The sequence below is a fragment of the Pristis pectinata genome, chromosome 27 (assembly GCF_009764475.1).
Source record: "Pristis pectinata isolate sPriPec2 chromosome 27, sPriPec2.1.pri, whole genome shotgun sequence".
Classification (NCBI taxonomy): domain Eukaryota; kingdom Metazoa; phylum Chordata; class Chondrichthyes; order Rhinopristiformes; family Pristidae; genus Pristis; species Pristis pectinata.
Genome location: NC_067431.1, coordinates 21,256,909 through 21,279,438, shown reverse-complemented (window position 1 = coordinate 21,279,438; position 22,530 = coordinate 21,256,909). Strand labels below are relative to the sequence as shown.

The 22,530-nt window shown below is 42.5% G+C and overlaps 1 protein-coding gene across 3 annotated transcripts in view; it reads right to left on the bottom strand.

Moving 5' to 3' along the window:
• usp28 (ubiquitin specific peptidase 28) overlaps positions 1 to 17,713 on the bottom strand; it is a 64,877-nt gene extending 47,164 nt beyond the window's left edge. For 2 of the 3 annotated variants that reach the window (XM_052039728.1, XM_052039725.1), the window contains exon 1: positions 17,485 to 17,686. In XM_052039728.1, the coding sequence (XP_051895688.1) occupies positions 17,485 to 17,529 (45 nt within the window). In that variant the 5' untranslated portion in view covers positions 17,530 to 17,686. Of the gene's footprint in view, positions 1 to 17,484 lie in introns of all 3 variants that reach the window. The other variant, XM_052039726.1, reaches the window with a different exon arrangement.
• Positions 17,714 to 22,530: the final 4,817 nt, after the last annotated feature.

Sequence of the window (22,530 nt, the reverse complement as noted above, 5' to 3'; positions counted from 1 at the left end):
TGGGGTGTGGGGGAATAGGGGTGGAAGCGGCCCTTCAATTTTGACCAACTGCAGAATGGTGTCTGGAGGGAACAGTTTTGTTACATTTAATTATAGAACAGCACTGCATGGAGGCCATTCAGTCCACTGAATCTGCGTGGATTGTTTTTAAAAAAAACAAACCCAGTTAATCTCATTCCATAGCTCTTCTCACTTACCTCTGAAACCGTTTCCCCTTCAAGTGTTTATCCAGTTCCCTTTTGAAGGCCACTATCCAATCTGTACCCACCATCCTACTGGCATTCCAAATCCCAATCTCAAAAACTCTATCTTCAGGAGATATTCAAGCACTCCAAATCCCAACCCCGGTTCTGGACGCACACCCAGACCACAGGTCTAGCAGCAGCCACACAATGGGCCTCCCAGGTCTGCCCACCTGCCCCACTTGTACTCTGAAACCCCCCAGCTCACACACCAGTCTGATGAGTTAGTCAGATGCCAGACCATCAGGATCTCTAAACAATTAGATGCTGGATTAGAGTTTCACTGTCACTCCCTGGGGGTTCTTCCAAGGAGCCAACTTTCCTAATCTGGCCGATATGCTTTCCTCCCAAAACAACTTTGTTGGCATAGCATAGCAGGACAAACCACTCAACTGAAGACCAGTTAGGGGTGGAAAATGAGGATGGGCCAAAGTAGCTCTGCCCACAGGCTACAAATAATAAAATAACAATGCAAATTTTTACAAGACCTCCATTACAAGTCCAAATTTCAGGATTAATGCCATAGGAACATTAGAACTCTGTTATGTCTCTCAGAAGACCAATATTCTTCTGTAAAAAGTAAAATTGAGGAGGTACTACCAGAAGCAGATTCCCAAGAATGACAGAAATGGCACGCACTATAAAAGGGCTTTGGACCCTCAGAAGACAAACATTCTTATATAAATGGTAAAGTTATTGTGGAGGTACTACAAGAAGAGGATTCTGAAGAATGAGAGTAATGGCACACATCAGAGAAGCAGGCAGGCAGGCCTGTATAAAATTCGGCACTTTATCAGGTCATCTTATTCAGTATTTTCCATTGCACCACAATACCAGATAACATACGAGAAAACACATTCCGACCCCACTATAAATAACTTAAGGAATAAGGCCACTAGACCATTCCCCGGAGCGATCACTCAATTTGGAAAGACTGCATATCTCTGATTGAATGTGTTTGCAGCTGTGACATGCAGTGACCTTTGCTCGTAGTTCAAACATTTTGTGGCTATTAAAGAAACTCTTTACATACATGTTATAGTTGCTGGGTAAGGTTTTATAATTAACAAGTGATGGGTGGGGGGGGGGGGGGGGGGGGTCCATCAGCATGAAAACAGACTTAAAAGCCCTGCCTGCCTTTTCAGATGAATCTTAAAGATCTCATAACACAATTGGAAATGCAGGAATTAATGCCAAGTTCATGACTTTCACACCCCATCTTCAAACACTACCTCCAGAAGCAATGGCTAAGCATTACATCTGACTGATGTCACAGAATGTGGCACAATTATGACCACATTCATAAACCTACTTGGTATTCTAATGTGATAATGTGCCGCATAAATACCAAGATTCTCCTCATTTTCGATTCAGCTGTTGTCAGGAGTTAGGTGACATTGGAGATGCAAGGAGCAATTTGCAAATGTAAAATTCTAGCTATGCAGCTGCCACTATCATTTAAATCACCTTATATTTCCCCACATTATACTCTCTACAAAAGTGCTCCATCCATGCAAAGGAATATTAGGAGTGCTGAAAAGTTTGGTCAAGGAGTATAGATTATTAAAGAGCATCGTAAGAACATGGAAGGACAGCGGCAATGGGGTCTTTTATTCCTCAATCACATCATATAAAGTCCTCTGATTATAATAATTGATTCCCATATTAATGAGCTGTATGCAAATTGACTGTTTTTTTTAAATATTTCAAAAGGTACTTCATTGCCTGTAAAGTGATAAGATCTTCCTGAGGTAATGAAAGAAGTTACTGTAAAAACTAGACTTCTCTTTTCAGGACACTGCCTAAAGAATAGATCATTTTCTAGCCAGTGCGCCAAGTCAGTGCCTGCAAATCCGAGAATGCCTACACTGGGTGCCACATGGAAGGTGGTCATTGAACCCGTTGAGTTGTCCCACACGTCCAAAATTCTTTATTTGCCAATGCTCATCCAGCTCCCTTTTGAATGCTACAATTAAATCTGTCTCCACTACTGCCTCAGTAATGCATTCCAGATGCCTCTAGTTTATATTGTCTCTTCCCATTCTTCCTTCCAAAATGTAGACCTTAGTATCTCTCAGCAGTAAATATCATCTGCTACCTATAAGGCTATTCCACCAACCTGCCTATATCTCCCTTAAATCTATTTCTAGCATCCCCAACATTCACTATGCCTCCAAGTTTTGAGAAGGGAAGATTTCATTGACCCAGACAGATGGAGGTCCCAGAAGCAAAGATTTGAATGCAGCTGACGGATTTAAAGCTGGTAATTTTTTCAGGGAAAAAAGGTGGAGACAGAAAATCCAGAAAAGGCCTTCTACAGGAGAAGGCACGAATGCCTTCTGTGGGAGCCAATGGGTACTCCAGCTGCAATCCTTGAACTGCTGCCTCTCGTTTGATTACTTCTGTCCACAGCTGAAAAATGTGTGCGTTGCACTGCTGAGTCTGGCATTTGGCACCTCATTTCCAGGCAATGCTCAGAGTTAAAGAAGGTGAGTGAACTCAATGCACAATACTCCCACCCATCTTATAATTGGCTTCATCACGTAGAGGATCAGACGTTTTAAGGATGGCCTGTGAACACACTGCATTCATTCTCTATAAAAACCTAATTACATCACTTAATGCATGGCCACAAAACACATTTTGACTGTTTACTAAAAGAATACAACTGCAGCAAAATATATTAAGTAACACAAAATTAAAATTCTTTGGTGACTCTCAAAGCACATACATTATCTACGATGTAACAGGTTACTGAATTTGATTGAAAGTTGACTCTCCTAATATGTATCTAGCACTGCTGATGAGAGTTTATAAAAGTGGTTTAAAGTTATGCAATACAATATTTGTAACAACTCATTAGAAATTTCTTCATGGTACATCATAACAGTTTATGGTGAGGAGAGTCCTGAAGTGAACCAAGCCTTGTGACACTTGGCTTTAGCACTGAGTTTTGCCTTGTAAATTTAGCAACGGTTACACTACAGAGAGATGCTCGCCTTTCCCTCCCCACCAACCAGCTCTTCCTCACCTCCCATATTCATAGACACATGTCTACTCTTTACATAGAGACTTGGCCCCATTCCAAGGCACCCAAGTTAATGGAGGTACTTTATGCCCCCTTACCCTATCTTTCTGGAAGGGGTATTCCTTCAATTTCTTGGAAATAATTGCTTTGGGAATAAATACCAAAGAGCAACCTTCAAACAGCTGAAGATTTGTGGGAGGAAGACTGGCCAGGCCATTCCAAGAACTTCCCTCCGTTCTCTGATCCAAATGCACAAGCAGAATAGAACTTAACGTATAACACCATCATCCCACAAACCTGCTACCTCCACAGATGTTCATATGCTAAACCTACTAACTGTCTAATGACGCTTGAGCCCCCAGTGTTCCATCCAAGCTCGAGTGCTTCCCACTGAACCACACTGTGTTCATCTATGGCCAGACAGTTAGTGTGCAGACAGAGCAGCATTGTATTCAGACAGTACTGCAGCTGGACTTGTAATGATTAGGAACAACAAAGATTGATTTTCTGCAGTCAATGTATTTACACAATCACAGTTACCAACGAATTTAAAAAGTTTTAGTTACACACATCAATAAATACAGGTAATTGATTGCAAAACGGAAACTTCAACTAATCACATAATTCTTAGAATTGTTTGTGCAAGCAATTCTCCACAAAAAGCAACCAATTTTCTAATCAGGAAATCACTCTGTAAATTGGTCTTTCCTGTCTCCATTTCCTGTTTTGCCAGAGTTAACATAGACTATTTTTATGGAGAGTTTTATCAATACTATTATTTTTTCTTATCCAGTCACGCAGGAATGAGGACGACTTGCATCTACTTAAGTTTGATAGCCCTGAGGTGCCCGATGACGTAGGTGTGTGGGGATTTGCGAGATGGGTCATCGGCCAGAAGCTCCCAGTACTACACTGGTACCCCAGTTAGCGCAACACCACAGGGCCAGCACTTGCTGCCGCTCAAGACCGAGATGTGGGCCTCAGGACCATACCTAGCCAGTATGCTGTGTCCCCGCCATTGTTGGGATCAGGCTCCATGTGCTGACAGCCAGCCTGGATCCCACCACCTTTCTCATCATCTCCTGCTGGATTTGACAGGAGCTGCTCTCTCCACATCTCTCTGGTTTGGCTGCACAGCGCACCCCACTCCAGAGATCTCTCTGTGGTAACCAGCTCCACAGTGATGAAGAGGCAATGAGAGAGACCACAGGCATCATTCACCTCAGCCTGCTCAACACCAGTCCTCTCTATACTGCGCCATCAGCAATTCATTGCAATGAAAGTGCCAACAAATGGGGCAGGGATTCCTGACAGTTTCCAGCACCCAGGTTCCCGACATAGCAGCGCTGTCAGTAACATTTCACCATGTTATCATAGAAACATACAGCACAGAAAGGGGCCCTTACGGCCCACCTTGTCCACACCAATTGTGATGCCGATCTACACTAACCCTACATCCCTGTATGCCTTTCCTATTCAAGTACCTATCCACATGCCTTTTACATTTCGTAATTGTGTCTGCCTCCACCACCTCCTCTGGTAGCTCATTCCAGATATTCACCACCCTGTGTGAAAAACTTACTCCTTACACCTTTTAGTTTCTCCCTCTCACCTTAAACTTGTGCCCTCTGGTTCTAAATGCCCTGCCGAGGGAAAAAGTTTGAGTATCTTCTTTAAATGTTATAAACCTCCACAAGGTCACCCCTCAGCCTCACTGGTTCAGTGGGACTAAACCCAGTTTATCCAAACTCTCCCTATAATTACAGCCCTCCATTTCAGGCAACATCCCGGGGAATCTCTTCTGAATTCTCTCCTGTTGTTACCACATCCTTCCTGTAGTTCGGTGACCAGAATTGTACACAATACTCTAACTGCAGTCTAATCAATGTATCATTATACCAATTATAAAGAACCCTCTTAGCATGAAATTATTAGTGCTCTCATTCTTTGTAAACCACCCTATGCATGAAGGAACTAGTGTACGCATTAAATGATGTAATTGTAATTATTAAAATGCAAATAGCTTGACCTGAGAAAACTGGACATCCTCTTCTTTAAGTATCTACAGGCAATTTTGTTTATAGAAATCTTTTAGTTTAGTTACATCTCCTGAGGTGCCTCATAGAATCAGATTTATTATCACTGACTTAGATGATGTAAAATTTGTTGTTCTGCAGCAGCAGTACAGTGCAAAGATATAATTACTATAAATTACAAAATAAATAAATAGTGCAAAAAAAAAACACAATAATGAGGTCGTGTTCATGGGTTCATGGAGAGTTTAGAAATCTGATGGCAGAGGGGAAGAAGCTGTTTCTGAAAATCATTGAGTGTGGGTCCAGGCTCCTCCCCCGATGGTAGTAATGAGAAGAGGGCATGTCCCGGACTGTGAGGGTCCTTAGTGATGGATGCCGCCTTCTTGAGGCGCCGCCTCTTGAAGATGTCCTCAATGGTGGGGAGGGTCGTGCCCATGATGGAGCTGGCTGAGTCTACAACCCTCTTCGGCCTCTTGCTATCCTGTGCAGTGGAGCCTCCGTACCAGGCGGTGATGCAACCAGCCAGAATGCTCTCCACCATACATCTATAGAAATTTGGTAAGGGTCTTTAGTGACATACCGAATCTCCTCAAACTCCTAATGAAGTAGAGCCGCTGGCATATCTTCTTCGTGATTGCATCAACGTGTTGGGCCCAGGATAGATCCTCCGAGATGTTGACACCCAGGAACAAGCTGCTCACCCTTTCCACTGCTAACCCCTCAATAAGGACTGGTGTGTGTTCTCCCGACTTCCCCTTCCTGAAGTCCACAATCAGTTTCTTGGTCACAGTTATATCATCTTGCAGATTTTGGGTTTAGTTCCCACTCCACTTCAGTGCAATTTTGAGAGAATGCAGCACCTTCAGAAGTGCCGTCTTTCGGACAAGGGACTAAAGCCTCTGCACTATCAAGTGGACATAAAAGATCCTGTGCCTTTGTATTAAACAGCAGGAAAATTCTCTATGGCTTGGCCAACATTCACCCCTTAACCTGAAAGAGACAATCTGGTCAACATCAGATCACCGTCTGTGAGACTTCTTTCTGCAAAATTAGCTTCTGGGTTTCCTTCATTAGTACCAGTGAGTACACTTAACATGGAATTCCCAAAGTCTAATGTACTTTGAGACATTGAGGTCATGAAAGAAGCATTATAAATGTAAGCACCATCTTTTACAGAGGTAAGAATTGGTGCCTGGTAGTTGAAGAATGATCATCTGGGCAAATTCACAGTATAGCAGAAGACTAGGAAGGATCACTGACTTCCATGGAAAGGAGAAATGAGGGAAAGGTATTTAATCTAAAAGTACATTGAGGCTTGAGTCTGTCAGCACACGATGATTCAAATGCAGAAAATATTCTACAAGTGTGTCAGGCATTTTTCGGGGAGGTAGAGTGGTGCAGCTATTAGAGCTACTTCGTCACAGCTCCAGTGACCCAGATTCAATCCTGACCTGTGGTGCTATCTGTGTGGAGTTCCACATCTTCCCTGTGAATGTGTGGGTTTCCTCTGGGTGCTCCACTTCCCTCCCATACCCTAACAAGTTGGTAGGTTGATTGACCACTGCAAATTGCCCCCAGTGTGCAAGTGAGTGGTGGAATCTGGGAGAGAGTTGATGGAATGTGGGGAAGAATAAAATAGAATTAGATAAACGGGTGCTTGATGGTTGGTGCAGACTCAGTGGGCCAAAGGGCCTGTTTCATGCTATATGACTATAATTCACCAAACTATTAATTATTCTACAACTACTTTATAAAGCTTTATATTGCATTTAATATTCAAGCCAATCACCTTTTAAATGGGCTTTTATATCAATGTAAGCATTATTCTGATGAATCCAGAATAAATGACTTGGCTCTCTGGTGCAAGTGTCAAAACCTAGCTTACTTTATGTGCAGGACAGGACAGCTGTGTTAACGATTCCAGAAATATCTCAACTGCAATGTGCTGGTCTGCCTATCGTGAGCCAGACTCAGAAATAGAACTGGCTGAACAGCTGCCTTGTTGGGTGGGTGGGGGGGGGGGGGGGGGGGGAGGCAGTGGTGGAGGTGTGGGGGTGGGTGGCAAATTAAAACCATGTTTTCTTTCACCCAGGTACATCAAATGCTACAAAGTTCCAAGCACTAGATAGAACACAAACAACAACTTGAACTAATTTAACACCTTTATTATAGTTAAACCACTTCAAGGTATATCCACAGGAAGGTCATTAACTCTGACAGCAAAACACTATCCAGATTATTAAAGCAGATGTTCAAAAGCTTGTTCAAAGAGGCAGATTTTGATGAGTGTTCTAATGGAGGAAAGAGAGGCTGAAAGGTTTAGAGAGAATTCTAGAGCTTAGGACCTTGGCAGATGAAGGCCTAGCTGTCAATGGTGAAGTTATTATACTTGAAATGATCAACAGATCAGAATTGGAGAAATGCAGATCTCAGGAGGTTGTACTCGCTGGAGGTGAGAAGAGGTAAGAGATAAGAGATTTGAAATCAAAGTTGATTTTCCATGACCCCTTGTAAGTCAACATGCACAGTGATAATGAGCAACAGGAATTACTCCTGTTCAGAAATGATGCACATAATGCTCGAATAGCCAAGTGATACTCAATATCCAAGTCCTCACTTGAAACTATCACACTTCAGTAAAGTATCATATAATCTGTACTGCCCATTCATACATGCTAAGAATGGGTCTAAGTGATGAAAGGGGGAGAAAAAAAAAGAATTTATACTCAATAGATCCTTAGCTTGAGATTACATTAGTCAACTATATCCACAAAAGCCTTCTTTACAAATTTCCTGCAATTCAGACAAGAATTGAAGCACATACACAGGAACTCCTTGTTCAACACTGTGACTCGTGCCCTGAGCTTCATCAAAGAAAACAAAGGTGCAGTGTTCTAAAAGATAACATTCAATTCAAAATCAGTCCAACCAATAAAAAGGATAAAAACACAGGTGCAGAATTAGCTCTTCTGGGAACTATCTTGGTCCTTAACTACACGCTGCAAAATTAATGATTGCATCATGCATATTATAAAGAACGTCATTTGCTTGAATAAAAAATTTCCATACAGTTTTCCAATCCAATTTAACTGATATCCAATAGACAACTAGATTCATACAATCACACAGCAGGGAAAAAGGCCATTCAGCCCATCATGTCCACACTGACTAATGGGCACCCATCCATATTAATCCTAGCTTCCAACACTTGGCCCGTAGCCATCAATATCTTGGCAATTCAAGTGTTCATCTAGACACCTCTCTCTACTTCCACCACCTCTCACGCAATGCATTCCACGAACTGCCCACTCTCTGGTCCCATCAGATCCTAAGTCTTTTACCCTAAATCTATGTCCTCTAGTTTTAGCCACCTGTTCACTTCTGACATCTGTTTCACAAGCACAAGTCATGTATATTGCACCGACCATGTGCACGTTCTGTGCACTAATAATGACCACAATTCTGGTCACATTCCCAATGGAAGTGAGTCAATGATATGAGAGAGTAGGCTGGGCCCTCAATTTTACAGGAAGGAATTTTAGGATGGATATGTAACCAGATCATAAAACAGAGTCAGTGTGGCTCAAAGGGTACCACTCTCCTTTGAGTCAAAAGATTATGGGATCAATTCACTCCACAAAAGGCACATAACCCAGGATGCCACAGCAGTATTGTGGGAATGCAGCAGTGCCGTTTAGACGAGATAGCAAACAAAGCCTCATCTGCTGACTTGGTGGGTGTAAGAGACCACCAGTGTTATTGGAATGAAAAACAAGGAGTTTTCCCCGTTTCCTGGTCAACCATTATCCCACAGTCAATACCACTAAAACTGGTGCGTTATTTGCTCATTGTTCTTTGTGTAGCTCACTGTGAACTAAAGGACTAGCACAATTCATGAATTGCAATAATTCCTCCTGACCGACCTGAAAACAGTGGTAAGCATTCCTGGAGAAAGCTTCAAGTGAAAAATTGAAAAACTGAAAAACACTAGGACAAATGCATAATCGGCATTTTCATACCACGTATTCCCAGGTGCGGAGTGGCCCATCATTCAATATACTAAACAAATAACTTCAGAAATCAAAGACATGGACCTCAAACAGCCAATGGCTTTATAGTGGAAGTTCATAAGTCAAGAAATCATGGTACAACAGCAATTAAACTTTAAGTACTTCATTAGCCACAAAGTACACCAAGAAAAGTGCATTTTCTTTCTTCCTTTGCCACTTTGGTTGACAATTCCCTAATTATATCACGGGAGTACTCCACACACCTGCAACATTTAAATCATTGGCATCTCAGCCCAAATCTCCAACAATAAAAGACCTGACCTCAGTGAGAACTAGTATTTACAACTGATGGGTCAGCTGCTTGCTTTGCTTTGAGAACTAGGTATCAGTAAACTTGCATCTTCCATTCCCCAGTTTGGTTTGTAGCTTTTTTTAAAATATCAGAATTGAATTAACAGGGCCACAATTAAAATGTTTTAAATGTGTAATTAGAATCTTCAGTAGCTTTAAAACAAATCACATATTGTGATAACCACCTGAAAGTATTAATACATTCCTACTAGCCTCCTGCAAATACCTGCAGACCCCTTGAAATCCCTTACAAGTATTAACACATTTCTGGGAATTCCCCCACCTTCATTTCCAAAGCACAGCGTCAAAGGAAAACATTGCTGGCTTGACAGAACAGATTATGCTGACAAGTTAAAAGCAAGTGGGTGGAAGGAAGCTGCTATGGAGCAGAAACACTGGCTCAAATAACCCAAAATCCGTCTCTACCCTAAAGTGAGTATGATGTGATAAAGATGTGGAATTAACAAGTCACTATTGTGCAATAAAGCTGAGTGCATTCTGATCGTTCAGAACCAAGTTAAATGACACGAGGATAAATCTGCTGATAAACACTAAGTTTATCTTCAGCCCAATAATCAATTGTATTTTAAATGTCATTCCATTGTCCCAAAGTTATCTCCCCCCCCTTCTAAAGAAAGCAACATCCTACAATTAGTTGTTTCCACTAGTTCTACACTATCTTACTCAAGAGGATTTCCCTGATGTTTATTGTCCAGATAAAGCATAAATCGCTTTGTGATCGTGGAGACCCCACTGCTGTTCTTGTTCAGAGGCACCAACAATACAAAGGCATCTACCAAATTAGTCATTAGGGCAGCTCACATCTATCTTAGGCAAGCTTGCAACTGGTTTTGGATCCCACGAGGCTGCAAATTTTTAATTGTGACATGATTCTTTGACTTTGAAGTCTGACTTCTACCCAATGACCCTGATATCATCTCTGTGGCAGACGAGGAAGTGTAATAATCTTTTTTTAATTCTCCCACCTTCCCTTTGTTTGGTTGTCACACAAGTTCAAAATCCCTGCTTGAGCCAGCAGATCTAGGTTGATGAATTGAAATCTATTCATCACCTAATATACTCTGAAATATGGTTGATACTGTACAATGAGCTCCAAAGCAAAACTCTTAACTATCTCCATGAAAACTCCCACAGATAGTTTCAGGAACTCAGCATGTGAATAATTCGAGACACCAACACGCCACAGAAATGGTGCCGAAGAGGGGTGACATTTTGCAGGCAGCAGAACACATATGCGTGTAGCATGCTTGAAAGAAACAAATGACTTCATCCTTATGTTCCCCAAAGCTCTCGCCACTTCTGTGTCCACACAAGATTTATGTTTTGATCAGTTAACAATGCCATTAATAGTATCACAAGTATCAGCTGTGAAGGTGTGTTCTAGTATTACAAGTCATAACAAGTATTTGATAACGTGCAAAGGAAGTGTTAACCATATAGCACGACAACTATTACGAAGTAAAAGCTAATTACAGTTGCATATTGAGTTTGGCAAAGATTTATATCATAGAAGATGACACCCACTCTCTGCAGATGTTGGGAAACTGTTTAGTACTTATGTATTTATGGTAATATTGTCTTGGTCATTTTTCATTCAGAAACTATTACATACAAATTACTATTATGTATAAATTACTACTTGTTATGTATTATGTACACATGTATTGGGCATATATTATGCATATACTACTACTTTTACTAATACAGAAATTGCTATTATGCAATAAAGCTCAGTGAATTGTTGATCAGTCAAGTTCCAATCTCTGCAGTTATTTCATCCAAGCCCCTTAGTCAGATTACTGCCTTGTGATCAAACCCTTAGGTATAATCTATTCACCGCACGAGTAGTCTAACTCTCCTCACATGAACTCTAACATGACAGAGCTTGTGTAACAGCGGGCCTAATTGGGCTGAAAGACTCGTACTGCGTTGTAAAATTCTGTGCACGAGTCTTTGAATCAGATTCGCTTCTGAACAAGTCACATTCGGATTTAGAACATAGAACAGTACAGCACAGGAACAGGCCCTTTGGCCCACAGTATCTGCACCGAACACAATGTCAAATTAAACTAATTCTTCTAATACTTTTCTGCCTGTGCGTGATCCATATCCTTCCATTCCCTGCATATTCATGGGTCTATCGAACAGCCTCTTAAATGCTAATATTGTATTTGCTTCCACCACTCCCTTGGCAGCCCACTCCAGGCACCTACTGCTTTCTGTGTGGAAAAACTTGCCCCGCACATCCCCTTTAAACTTTCACTTTGAAGTTATTCCCTTCAGTATTAGAGATTTCTACCCTGGGAAAAATATACTGGCTGTCTACCCTATCTGTGCTTCTCATGATTTTATAAACTTCTATCAGGTCTCCCCTCAGCCTCCAATGCTCCAGAGAAAAGAACCCAAGTTTGTCCAACCTCTCCAGATAGCTCATACCCTCTAATTCAGGCAGCATCTCCCACATCCTTCCTGTAATAGGGAACAAGAATTGTGGGCCGAAGGGCCTGTACTGTGCTGTAACGTTCTAGAATTGCACACACCAAACGCAATTGAAGAATAGCTTGGCTTTTCCACAAGACTCAGAGAGATACAGCACAGGAACAGGACCTCCACCCCACTAAGTCTGCGGTGACCATCAACTGCCCATTTACACCTAATCCCACATTCTCATCAATTTCCCCCAGATTTTACCACTCACCTACACACTAGAGGCAATTTTTATAGTGGCAATGAACCTACCAACTTGCATATCTTAGGTACACTGGAGAAAACCAGAGCACCCATGAACACTACCTCGTTATTCCTCTTTTGCACTATTTATTTAACTTTGTAACATAGCAATTTTGTCTTGCACTGTACTGCTGCAAAACAACAGATTTCACGACACATGTAAGTGATAATAAACCTGATTCTGATATCCTTAGGGTCACTGGGAGAATTTTCAAACTCCACATAGACAGCAAGAGTCAGGATTGACCCCTGGTCTCTGGTGCTGTGAGGAACTGGCTCTACTAGTTGCACCATTGTGCCACCAAATCCAGCTGCCAGCAGAGTTATACAGTGGGTATGTGCAGTAAATTTCTACCATTCTCTACAGAGACCTCATTGATAGCCTACCAGAACATTAAGAACTGTCCAGAAATAACGATCTGCAACAAATCAGTTATTTCCTGCAAATGCCTGACTGGTCTTTCCACCACACACTCTGTGTGATGTGCTGGTTTGAGCCGACCAACCAGTTATCTATCAGGGAACCAGATATTTATTTGGGAAGCTGCTACTCTTTCACAGCTGGATGCCTTGAGCAGCAATCCAAAGAAATCCCATTGGAGGACTTGAGCTGGGCTTCTATTTGGGTCTGACAGGAGACCAAATTCAGGAAAGATCTCAGACAGACAAAAAGTTAAGGAAACAGTTCTATTTTTATTGTGGGTAAGCACATTGGTAAAAGTGATGGCCATGAGACTTCCTGCTTGCAACATCTGCTCAGCCAGGGTACAGAGGGTAGACTCATGCTCCTTGGTTAAGGTGTAGTTTAAGTAAAACAGTGTTATAACAATCCAAGTTGTTGTCGTGTTACAACTGCTCAAAACTTACACACTTGACCATATTATGCAGCCACGTTTGAAAGGTGATTCCACAAATACAGGCTACAACAGTAAACCAAACCAGAAGTCATTTAATAGATAACAAGCAGCAAAACTTCATCATACTTCAATTTAGTAAAATGTGACTGACCAGTAGTTTCCCCAGCTGTATCAGTTTTTGGATGACCTTGCAGACCACAAGGTACATAAACCTAAAAATAGCATAAAAGGCCACGACCAGCTTCAAGAGGATTTTGCTGTAGCTCACTGTAAGTACGCCTCTGAAACAACATCATGCATGCTATTGAGATAAATTGCTGTGCATTTAATAAAATTTGGTTTCAGAAATGTCTTTCCCCATTTTGAAAATAAATTGTTGACTTTCTCTTTTGTCTCAAACAGACTGGCGGATTCAGCCAATTCTGTGCGAGGCTCAGTCAAGTGGTTGGTGATCAGATGTCCCATTTGCAGATTCATAGAAATTTATGCTACAGCAGGAGATCATTCACTCATTAAACCATGTCTGACAAGAGAGCTGTTTAGTCTAACCTCACTTGCTCACTGATTATAATCCCAAATGGGTTAAGGGACCTCTGTGAGAGTTAAATACTTAAATGTGATCAGCTTCTGCCTCCTCCATCTTCTCAGGACATGGGTTCCACTCTTCAGATGAAGAAGTTTTTTCCTCAAATACCTTCTAAACCCATTACCTTAGATCTATGCCTTGCATGACTGCCACCCAACAAAGGGAAATAGGTCCTTCCTATCTACATTAACCAGGCCTCTCATCATTTTACATACTTTAATTAAAACTGCTCTAAAGATAAGACATCTTTATTAGTCACATGTACATCGAAACACACAGTTAAATGCAACTTTTGTGTAGAGTGTTCTGGGGGCAGCCCGCAAGTGTTGCCACGCTTACAGCGCCAACATAGCATGCCCACAACTTCCTAACGCGTACGTCTTTGGAATGTGGGAGGAAACCGGAGCACCCAGAGGAAACCCACACAGACACGGGGAGAACGTACAAACTCCTCACAGACAGTGGCCGGAATTGAACCCAGGTCACTGGCACTGTAATAGCATTACACTGACTGCTACAGATCAGCCTAACCAATTTTCCCACGCAACTAAATTTCTTCAGCCCTGGTGACATTGTGCTAAACCTCTACACCCTCTCTGATGCCATCGCATCCTTCCTGAAGTGAGGTGAGCAAAACTGGATGGAATAATCTAGCTGTGACCTAGCTGCAGTTTTGTACATTTCTAATACATTATATGCCTCCCAACTCTGGGAGAGTCTGCCTTCTATCTTTTGCTACATGCAATCCAAATTTCACTGGGGATGGGGAATGGGGAGACAATGAGAAATTAGAGATACAAGCTTACATTCTACCCCTCTCGTGGCAATATATGACAGAGATTTACACTGAACACACGTTTCTTTTCAATTTTCGTCACTTCTACTCTGAAGCACTTGCTGGGATAAAGCTGAGAGACACTGGAGAAGAGCAGTGCCAGTGATACTACTTTCAGCATGAGACGAGAGGAAGGCTTCCCAGGGTATCCAAAACTCAAAAGGCGAGGTGGTAGAGCCATCAAATCTAACTGAATCAGAATCAGGTTTATCATCATTGACATATGTTATGAAATTTGTTGTTTTGTGGCAGCAGTACAGTGCAAGACATAAAGACATAAAAATTGCTATAAGTTACAAAAATAAATAAGTAGTGTAAAAAGAGGAACAAAAGGTAGTGTTCATGGACCGTTCAGAAATCTGATGGCTGAGAGGAAGAAGCTGTTCCTGAATTGTTGAGTGTGGGTCTTCAGGCTCCTGTAGCTCCTCCCCGATGGTAGTACCACTGTTCTAAGGTCTAAAGGGTTCTGTAGCTGCGGTCACAAGGCAGGGGCCAAGAGCAGAAAACGATTTGTCGCTTGCTAGCTCCAGACCTGTAACGGCATGTGCTGGCTAGAATCAGAGAACTCAGTGGGACACTCATGTCTCCAAGTTCATAGAATCATACAGCACGGTACTGGGTCCAATCAGCCCACCTCGTCCATGCCAACTGTGATACTCATCTACGCCAATCTCATTTGCCTGCATTAGGCCCACATCCCTCTACACCTTTCCGATCCAAGTACCGTCCAAATGCCTTTTAAATGCTGTAATTGCGTCTGCCTCCACCACCTCCTCTGGCAGCTCATTCCAGATGTTCACCACCCTCTACATGAAAAACTTACCCCTCAGATCTCCCTTAAATTTCTTCCCTCTCACATTAAATCTGTGCCTTTTAGTTCTAGACTTTCCCTGCTCTGGGAAGAAGATTTTGATTATCCATCCTATCTGTGCACCTTTTGTAAGCCCCATAAATTCTCCCATTGATTGCAGGTTGAAGTCTCACTTGAGAGATGCACGTACCAGGCCAGAAATTCTAATGTTATAATCAAAGGAGTGCTATGTCATTTTGCAAATGAGATGTTAAAATAAATCCCATCTGAACTCTCATGTGGATGTAGAAGATCTCACCAATTTCAAAGAGCAAGCAAATTAACCCTGCTCTCCTGTACAATACTTTTCTCACAACCAACAACACTAAAAACAGACTGCTCACCATGATCACACAGCGGCCTTTGGGAGCTTGCTATACACAAAAAGGTTGTCACGTTTCCTACCCTACCACAGTGGCACCCATAAGCTAATAGAGCTGCTGCCTCACAGCTCCAGTGACCTAATATCGATCCCAACCTCATGGCTGTCTGTGTGGAGTTTGCACATTCTCCAAAACTATGCTAGTTTCGTCTGGGTGGTCCAGTTTCCACCACACCTTCCCCCCCCCCCCACTGATCCTCCATCCCCCGTCCCAAGGATCTGCGGGTTGATAGGTTAACAGGCCATTGTAAGTTGTCCCTAATATCCCTAAGTGGTCAAATCTTGGGAGGGAGGGAGTCAATGGAAACATAGGGAGAATAAAATGGGATTAATTAGTTGGCATGGACTCAGTGGACCAAATGGCCTATTTCCATGCTGTTTCTCCCTATGAGTCCATGGCTATGAACAGTGGACACACTTCACAATTACTTCACTAGTTGTAAAACATTTGGGGACATTCTGGGAGGAGTTGAAAGTAAACTATAAAAGTGCAAGTCTTTCTTTCAAAAAGTCATGCAATGAAGGGTTGCCAGACTGACTTCCATAATAAGAGCTTGAATGGAGTAGCAACATCTTTCCTGGAATTTATGTGATTTGTAAAATTCTTAGGAAGTCTTGACAGAGCACTTGTCAAGATTCTGTGTGTGTGTGTGGTTCTGTGCGTCAAAGTCAAATTTATTGTCATATGCACAAGTACGTGTGTTTGTCCTGTCCTGTCCAGAACCAGGCAATAATTCAGATCAAGTTGCTCAGTCTTTGAGTTATTAAGGGGATCAAGGTGAAATAAAATATGGAGTTAGAACATAATATTGGAAATAGAAGCAAGGAGCCCTTTGGCCCCTGACACCTGCTCCAAGATTCAATAAGACGACTGATCTTTTAACACTTTCCTACACTAACCCCTTGATTCTCTTCACATCCAATAATCTCGGTTTAGTACAAAGTGGTGACATTGATAAGTCAATAATTTTACCGAGCGGCAGAGCAAACTCAGCAGGAGGTACAGCTTACTCCTACCACAATTTCTAAAGCGCGTTTCGGTTCTGTAGGACTTAGATCCACAATCCATATGGTATGGAACTAAGCCAGCCATAACCTAACGGAATTGCAGGGCAGCTTCGAAGGGTTGAATAGCCATCTCCTGTATCCCATACTAGTCAACAGCAGACCTTTAAAATCAGGAGCTGCACCCACATCATACACCAATGACAACAGTGTCCACAGCCCATTTCCCTCCCCAAACCTGCAATCACGGGGAGGGGGGGGGGGCAGCTACTTTTAAAAACAGAAACAGTATTTAAGCAAAAAAAAATCAATTATCATTTTAAAAACAAACAGGCCAGGCGGCCATTTACAATGGGGGGGGGGGGCGAGCAAAGATTGGCGGGATCACAGCATGCACACCAGGTGAACTTTAGAAAGTTGCAAAGGGAAATGAAGCATTAAAATGGATTTAAGGTCTGAGGAAAGCGCGGGTGGGGAACGTGTTACGAAGTATCTCTGCACCATTGTCACCACCATTAAACTTTGCAACACTGTTGCCGGCGTGTTGTTACCTTTTCCTCGCCGCTGTGCTCCGGCCGGCTCTCCCCCGCCGTCATGTTCGCCGCTCCCTCCTGGAGACAAAATTATTTTATTATGTGCTGTAAAAGTTGGTGCCAAATTAGTCTCCAAACCTCTCTGCCGGGGAGGGTGGAGAGGAACAGCGACAACAGCCGCCGCCACCGACAGACAGCCGCCTCCACCCCCTCCAAGCTCGGGCCGGCGGTCCCGCTCACGCCGTATTACGTGCGCGCCCCCGCCGCTAGAAGGTCGGGGTTGCACTTGGCCGCTGAGCGCGTATTCGCGGGCGTGATCCCGACTCGGGAACTGGTACTGCTTTCCGCCGCGTTATCTCCGCTCTCCTGACGGAGGATTCAGTGAAGCAGTGCAATTGATTGAATCTCTCTCACCCACTTAAATTTGCACGGATTACTTACTTCCTCTTCCTCTAGCAGCCATCGCAGATGTTATTTATTTGGGGAGGGAAAGATTTGCATCCATATAACTCTTGTCACTTCCCTGCCAGAAAGACCCAAAGGGCAATGAAGCACTTTTTGGAACTGTGGTCATGCATGTGATGCAGGAAAATCTGCAGCCACTTTGGACGTAGCAGCGTCTCTCAAATAGCAATATCTCAGCAACCAGGGAATCTGTTGTTTGGAGAAATAAAGAGATTTGAGATGAGATTTGAGATGTCCATAAAAATGCAGATACTGAAAAGCAAAAAAAAAGAGGTAAGATATCTTTATTGGTCACATGTACATCGAAAGACACAGTGAAATGCATCTTCTTTGTGAAGAGTGTTCTGGGGGCAGCCCGCAAGTGTCGCCACGCTTCCGGCGCCAACATAGCACGCCCACAACTTGGAATGTGGGAGGAAACGGAGCACCCGGAGGAAACCCACGCAGACACGGGGAGAACGTACAAACTCCTTACAGACAGCGGCAGGAATTGAACCCAGGTCGCTGGCGCTGTAATAGCGTTACGCTAACCGCTACACTACCGTGCCTGCCGTGCTGGAAAAACTGAGCAGGTTAGACACTATTTGTGGAAAGAGAAACAGTTAACGGCCCTCGTTGAAGACTATAAACCAGAAAATAGAGAAGCAGTCCTTTCAGGTGAGACAGAGAGTCACCTGCACCTTCCTTAATATCATCTACTGCATTCGGTGCTCCAAGTGTGGCCTCCTCTACATTAGTGAGACCAAACACAGACTAGGCGATCGTTTCGCAGAACACCTGCACTCTGTCCACAACTGCAATCTGTATCTCCCCATTGCCAGTCACTTCAACTCCCCCTCCCACACTATCACTGATATGTCAGTCCTCAGCCTCCTCCACTGCCAGGAGAATTCCAGCACAAACTGGAGGAACAGCACCTCATTTTCCGTCTTGGAACCTTGCAGCCTAATGGCATGAACATAGGATTCTCCCACTTTAAGTAATCCCCACACCACTCCCCCCCCCCCCCATGCTTCTTCTCTTCTTCCCTTTCCTAGCCTTATTTTCCCTCTATCTTACGTTTTACCCATCCCCCAGTGGATCTGCTCTCCCCTCCTCCCCAGCCCCTGCCTATCACTATTCCTTACCTGCATCTCCCTATCACCACCCTGTGCCCACCCCACCTCCCCTCTTTTGTCCACCTATCACTGCTCTGCTTTTCCCTCCTATGGGCTTCCCCTTTTTCCTACCTTCAGTCCTGAAGAAGGGTCCTGACCCGGAACAGTGACCACCTGCTTTTTTCCACAGATGCTGCTGGCCTGCTGAGTTCCTCCAGCATCAACATGTTTTTCATTTAAACCAGAACATGTTCTGATGAAGGATCTCAGGCCTGAAATTGACTAGGTCAGAGAAAACAGAGTAATAGTGAAAGATAAGATAAGATATGGTGTCTTTATTAGTCACATGTACATTGAAACACACAGTGAAATGCATCTTTTGCATAGAGTGTTCTGGGGGCAGCCCGCAAGTGTCACCACACTTCCGGCACCAACATAGCATGCCCACAACTTCCTAACCCATACGTCTTTGGAATGTGGGAAGAAACCGGAGCACCCGGAGGAAACCCACTCAGACACAGGGAGAACGTACAAAATCCTTACAGACAGTGGCTGGAGTTGAACCTGAGAAGCTGGCGCTGTAATAGCATTACACTAACCGCTACACTGCCATGCCTGCAAGAGACTGCAGATGCTGGAAACACACAAGAAGCTAGAAGAACTCAGCAGGTCAGGCAGCATCAAAGGAGGGAAATAGACAGCCAATGCTTTGGGTCAAGACCGTCTCGACCTGAAACATCGACTGTCCATTTCCCTCCATAGATTCTGCCTGACCCGCTGAGTTCCTCCAGCATCTTGTGGGTTGCAGCAGTAGTGAAAGATTGTTTTCTAGACTGGAGGGAAGTGTGCAGTAGTCTTCCCCATGGATACGTACCGGGGCCACTGCTTTTCTTTCTCTTTCCACACCTGCTGAGTTTTTCCAGCATTTTCTGTGTTTATTTATTTTCAGAGTCTGCATTTTTTTATTTTCATTTGCTGCTTAAAGAATTTGGCTGAGGATTAGCTTTTACCAAATCGCAGAATGGAAGGGCTTTCTGTCTGTTTGTACCACTTCCAAGTAAGAGCGATCTAGTGTACCAATTCACCACTCCCACCACACAGTCCTGCAACTTTTTTCTTTGCCAATGCTTCCAATAGCATTTTCTTCCATGATTATTTATTCATTTCAAACCCAAAGCCATGTCCTCTGCCACCTTTTTGGTCTCTGACCAACCCCACCTCTCCTCTTACAACCCTTTTCCTATTCATGTGTATATAGAATATTTTTTGATTCAATTTCATGCTTGCTGGCAGTCTTTTCTCTTTGCCTTTAAAAACAAACTGCTGGAGGAACTCAGTGGGTTGAGCAGCATCTGTGAGGGGGGAAGGAATTGTCGACGTTTCAGGTCGAGACCCTGATGCAGGGTGTTAACCCGAAATGTTGACAATTCTTTTCCTCCCACAGATGCTGCTCGACCTGCTGAGTTCCTCCAGCAGATTGTTTTTTGCTCTAGGTTCCAGCATCTGCAGTCTCCTGTGTCTTCTTGTCTCTTGCTTGTCTTGTTTCACTTTTTCACTTCCCTTCTAAACTTTTGTAATCAGTCTGACTCTCGCAAGTGAGAATCAGACTGATTACAAAAGTTAACAAGCTGGTATTTTGCACTTGATCCTTTTTCTGCTCTGTTTTTCTCTCTACTTTGTCATTTATGACATTCTGGCTTTACTTTCCTTACCCTTCTTCCTCATGGAAATATATCTGGACTAAAACGAGAAAATCTCAGCTTTAAAGACCTTTTATTGTTCAGTTACATTTTTGCCTGTTAGGCTTTGATTCTAATTTAAGATCAGATCCGTTGAAAATATAATTTTGGCCTCGGAGCGATCTGTATCCTTTTCCTTATTATGATCACTGTTTCCGAGATGCTCGCCCAATGATACTTGCTCCACTTGGCCTAACCAGATTTCCAGACCCAGGCCAAGCAACATCATTTGTGTCTTTGGACCATAAACATGAGTCAATAAGTTGTTCCTAAATTCCTGTCCTTTGTTGATCCTTATAGGCTATATTTGGATAGCTGAAATACTCCATTATCACCGCTCTGTGGCTCTTATGCATCTCTGCAATTTTCCTGCGTTTACTCCTCAATATCCTTCCCACTAGTTGGTGGCCTATAAAATAATCTCAATGGTGTAAACCTCTTTTATTTTATTAAATCATATTCTATTCAACAGAATACCAGGGATAGCTTTTCCATTTTGATTCAAAGCTGTGTCATGGGCTCTTTTCCTCTAACCTGTAGCTCTGTGCACATTGTGAAAGACATTACAGAAATAAAACTCTCTTTTTTCATTAGGTAAGCGGCTCAAACGATATAGATGATAGGTGCAATACTTCCAGTTAAATTATTAATTTTCCCCCATAAACTATAAGCTCTGGCCACCAAATCACTATTGCTGTTTCTCTGAGACACAACTCCCCCTCCCACCACCTTCTTATTCTGGCTTCTGCCACTTTCCTTTCCAGTCCAGTTTCGGCCCAAAACATCGACTGTTTATTTCCCTCCATGGATGCTGCCTGACCTGCTGAGTTCCTCCAGCACTTTTTGTGTGTTGCTGTTTCTCTCCTTTTTCATCTCTGCGTCACTGGCCATAGAACAATGTATAAATATTTTAAATTCCATGTATGTTCACTTAAAACTTCATAGTATTAGTGGTCAGTGTTGGCGTACAGATCAATCTTTGTGTAATTAAGTAGTGGGAAGGTTTGAAGTTTTGAATGGCCTGCTTCTGATCCTAAGAATGGAATTGAAGTTCAGGCTGATCAAGAGGTAAAACAGTTTAATCTTAGCATGAATCAAAGTGTAAGTGTGAAAGGACCACAATCATACATCCTCATAGCAGTACGTTTAGAATATAACTTAAAGGTATATAGAAGACACATTAGAAGGATCATTTCACCAAATAGGAATGATCAGATAATATATGAGCATAACAAAATAAAGCTGATAAATATTATATGCATGCAGTGAGTAGGGTAAAGGTAAAGTTAGTGGACTGTATGATTTGGGATATAATTGATATTTCCATTCTGTTTTGTATCTTTAAATAAAAGATATTAACTTACAGTGCAGTTATGTCGCTATTGTCATTGCAGTTGTAACACATTTTACAGAACGTTCTAAGAAAAATATAACACTATTTTTATTGTGATACGTAACTAACTCAGGACCATTATTCAGAATACTATCCAGGTTTCACTTTGACTCGTTTTTTTAACGCAATACCATGATGTTTTAAGTGAACATGGTATTGTGTTAATTAACCTCAGTATTGTGTTCATTAACCTTAGACTAATACCTAAATATTTATTTTAAATTTAGGTATTTAATACTAAATTTAGGTATTAAATTTAGGAATTTAAAATAAATATTTAGGTATTAGTCTAACGTTAATGAAACATTCTAAATTTAAAGGAACACTTATCATAAAAAGCATTTATTTATATATGAAATATTTTGCATGT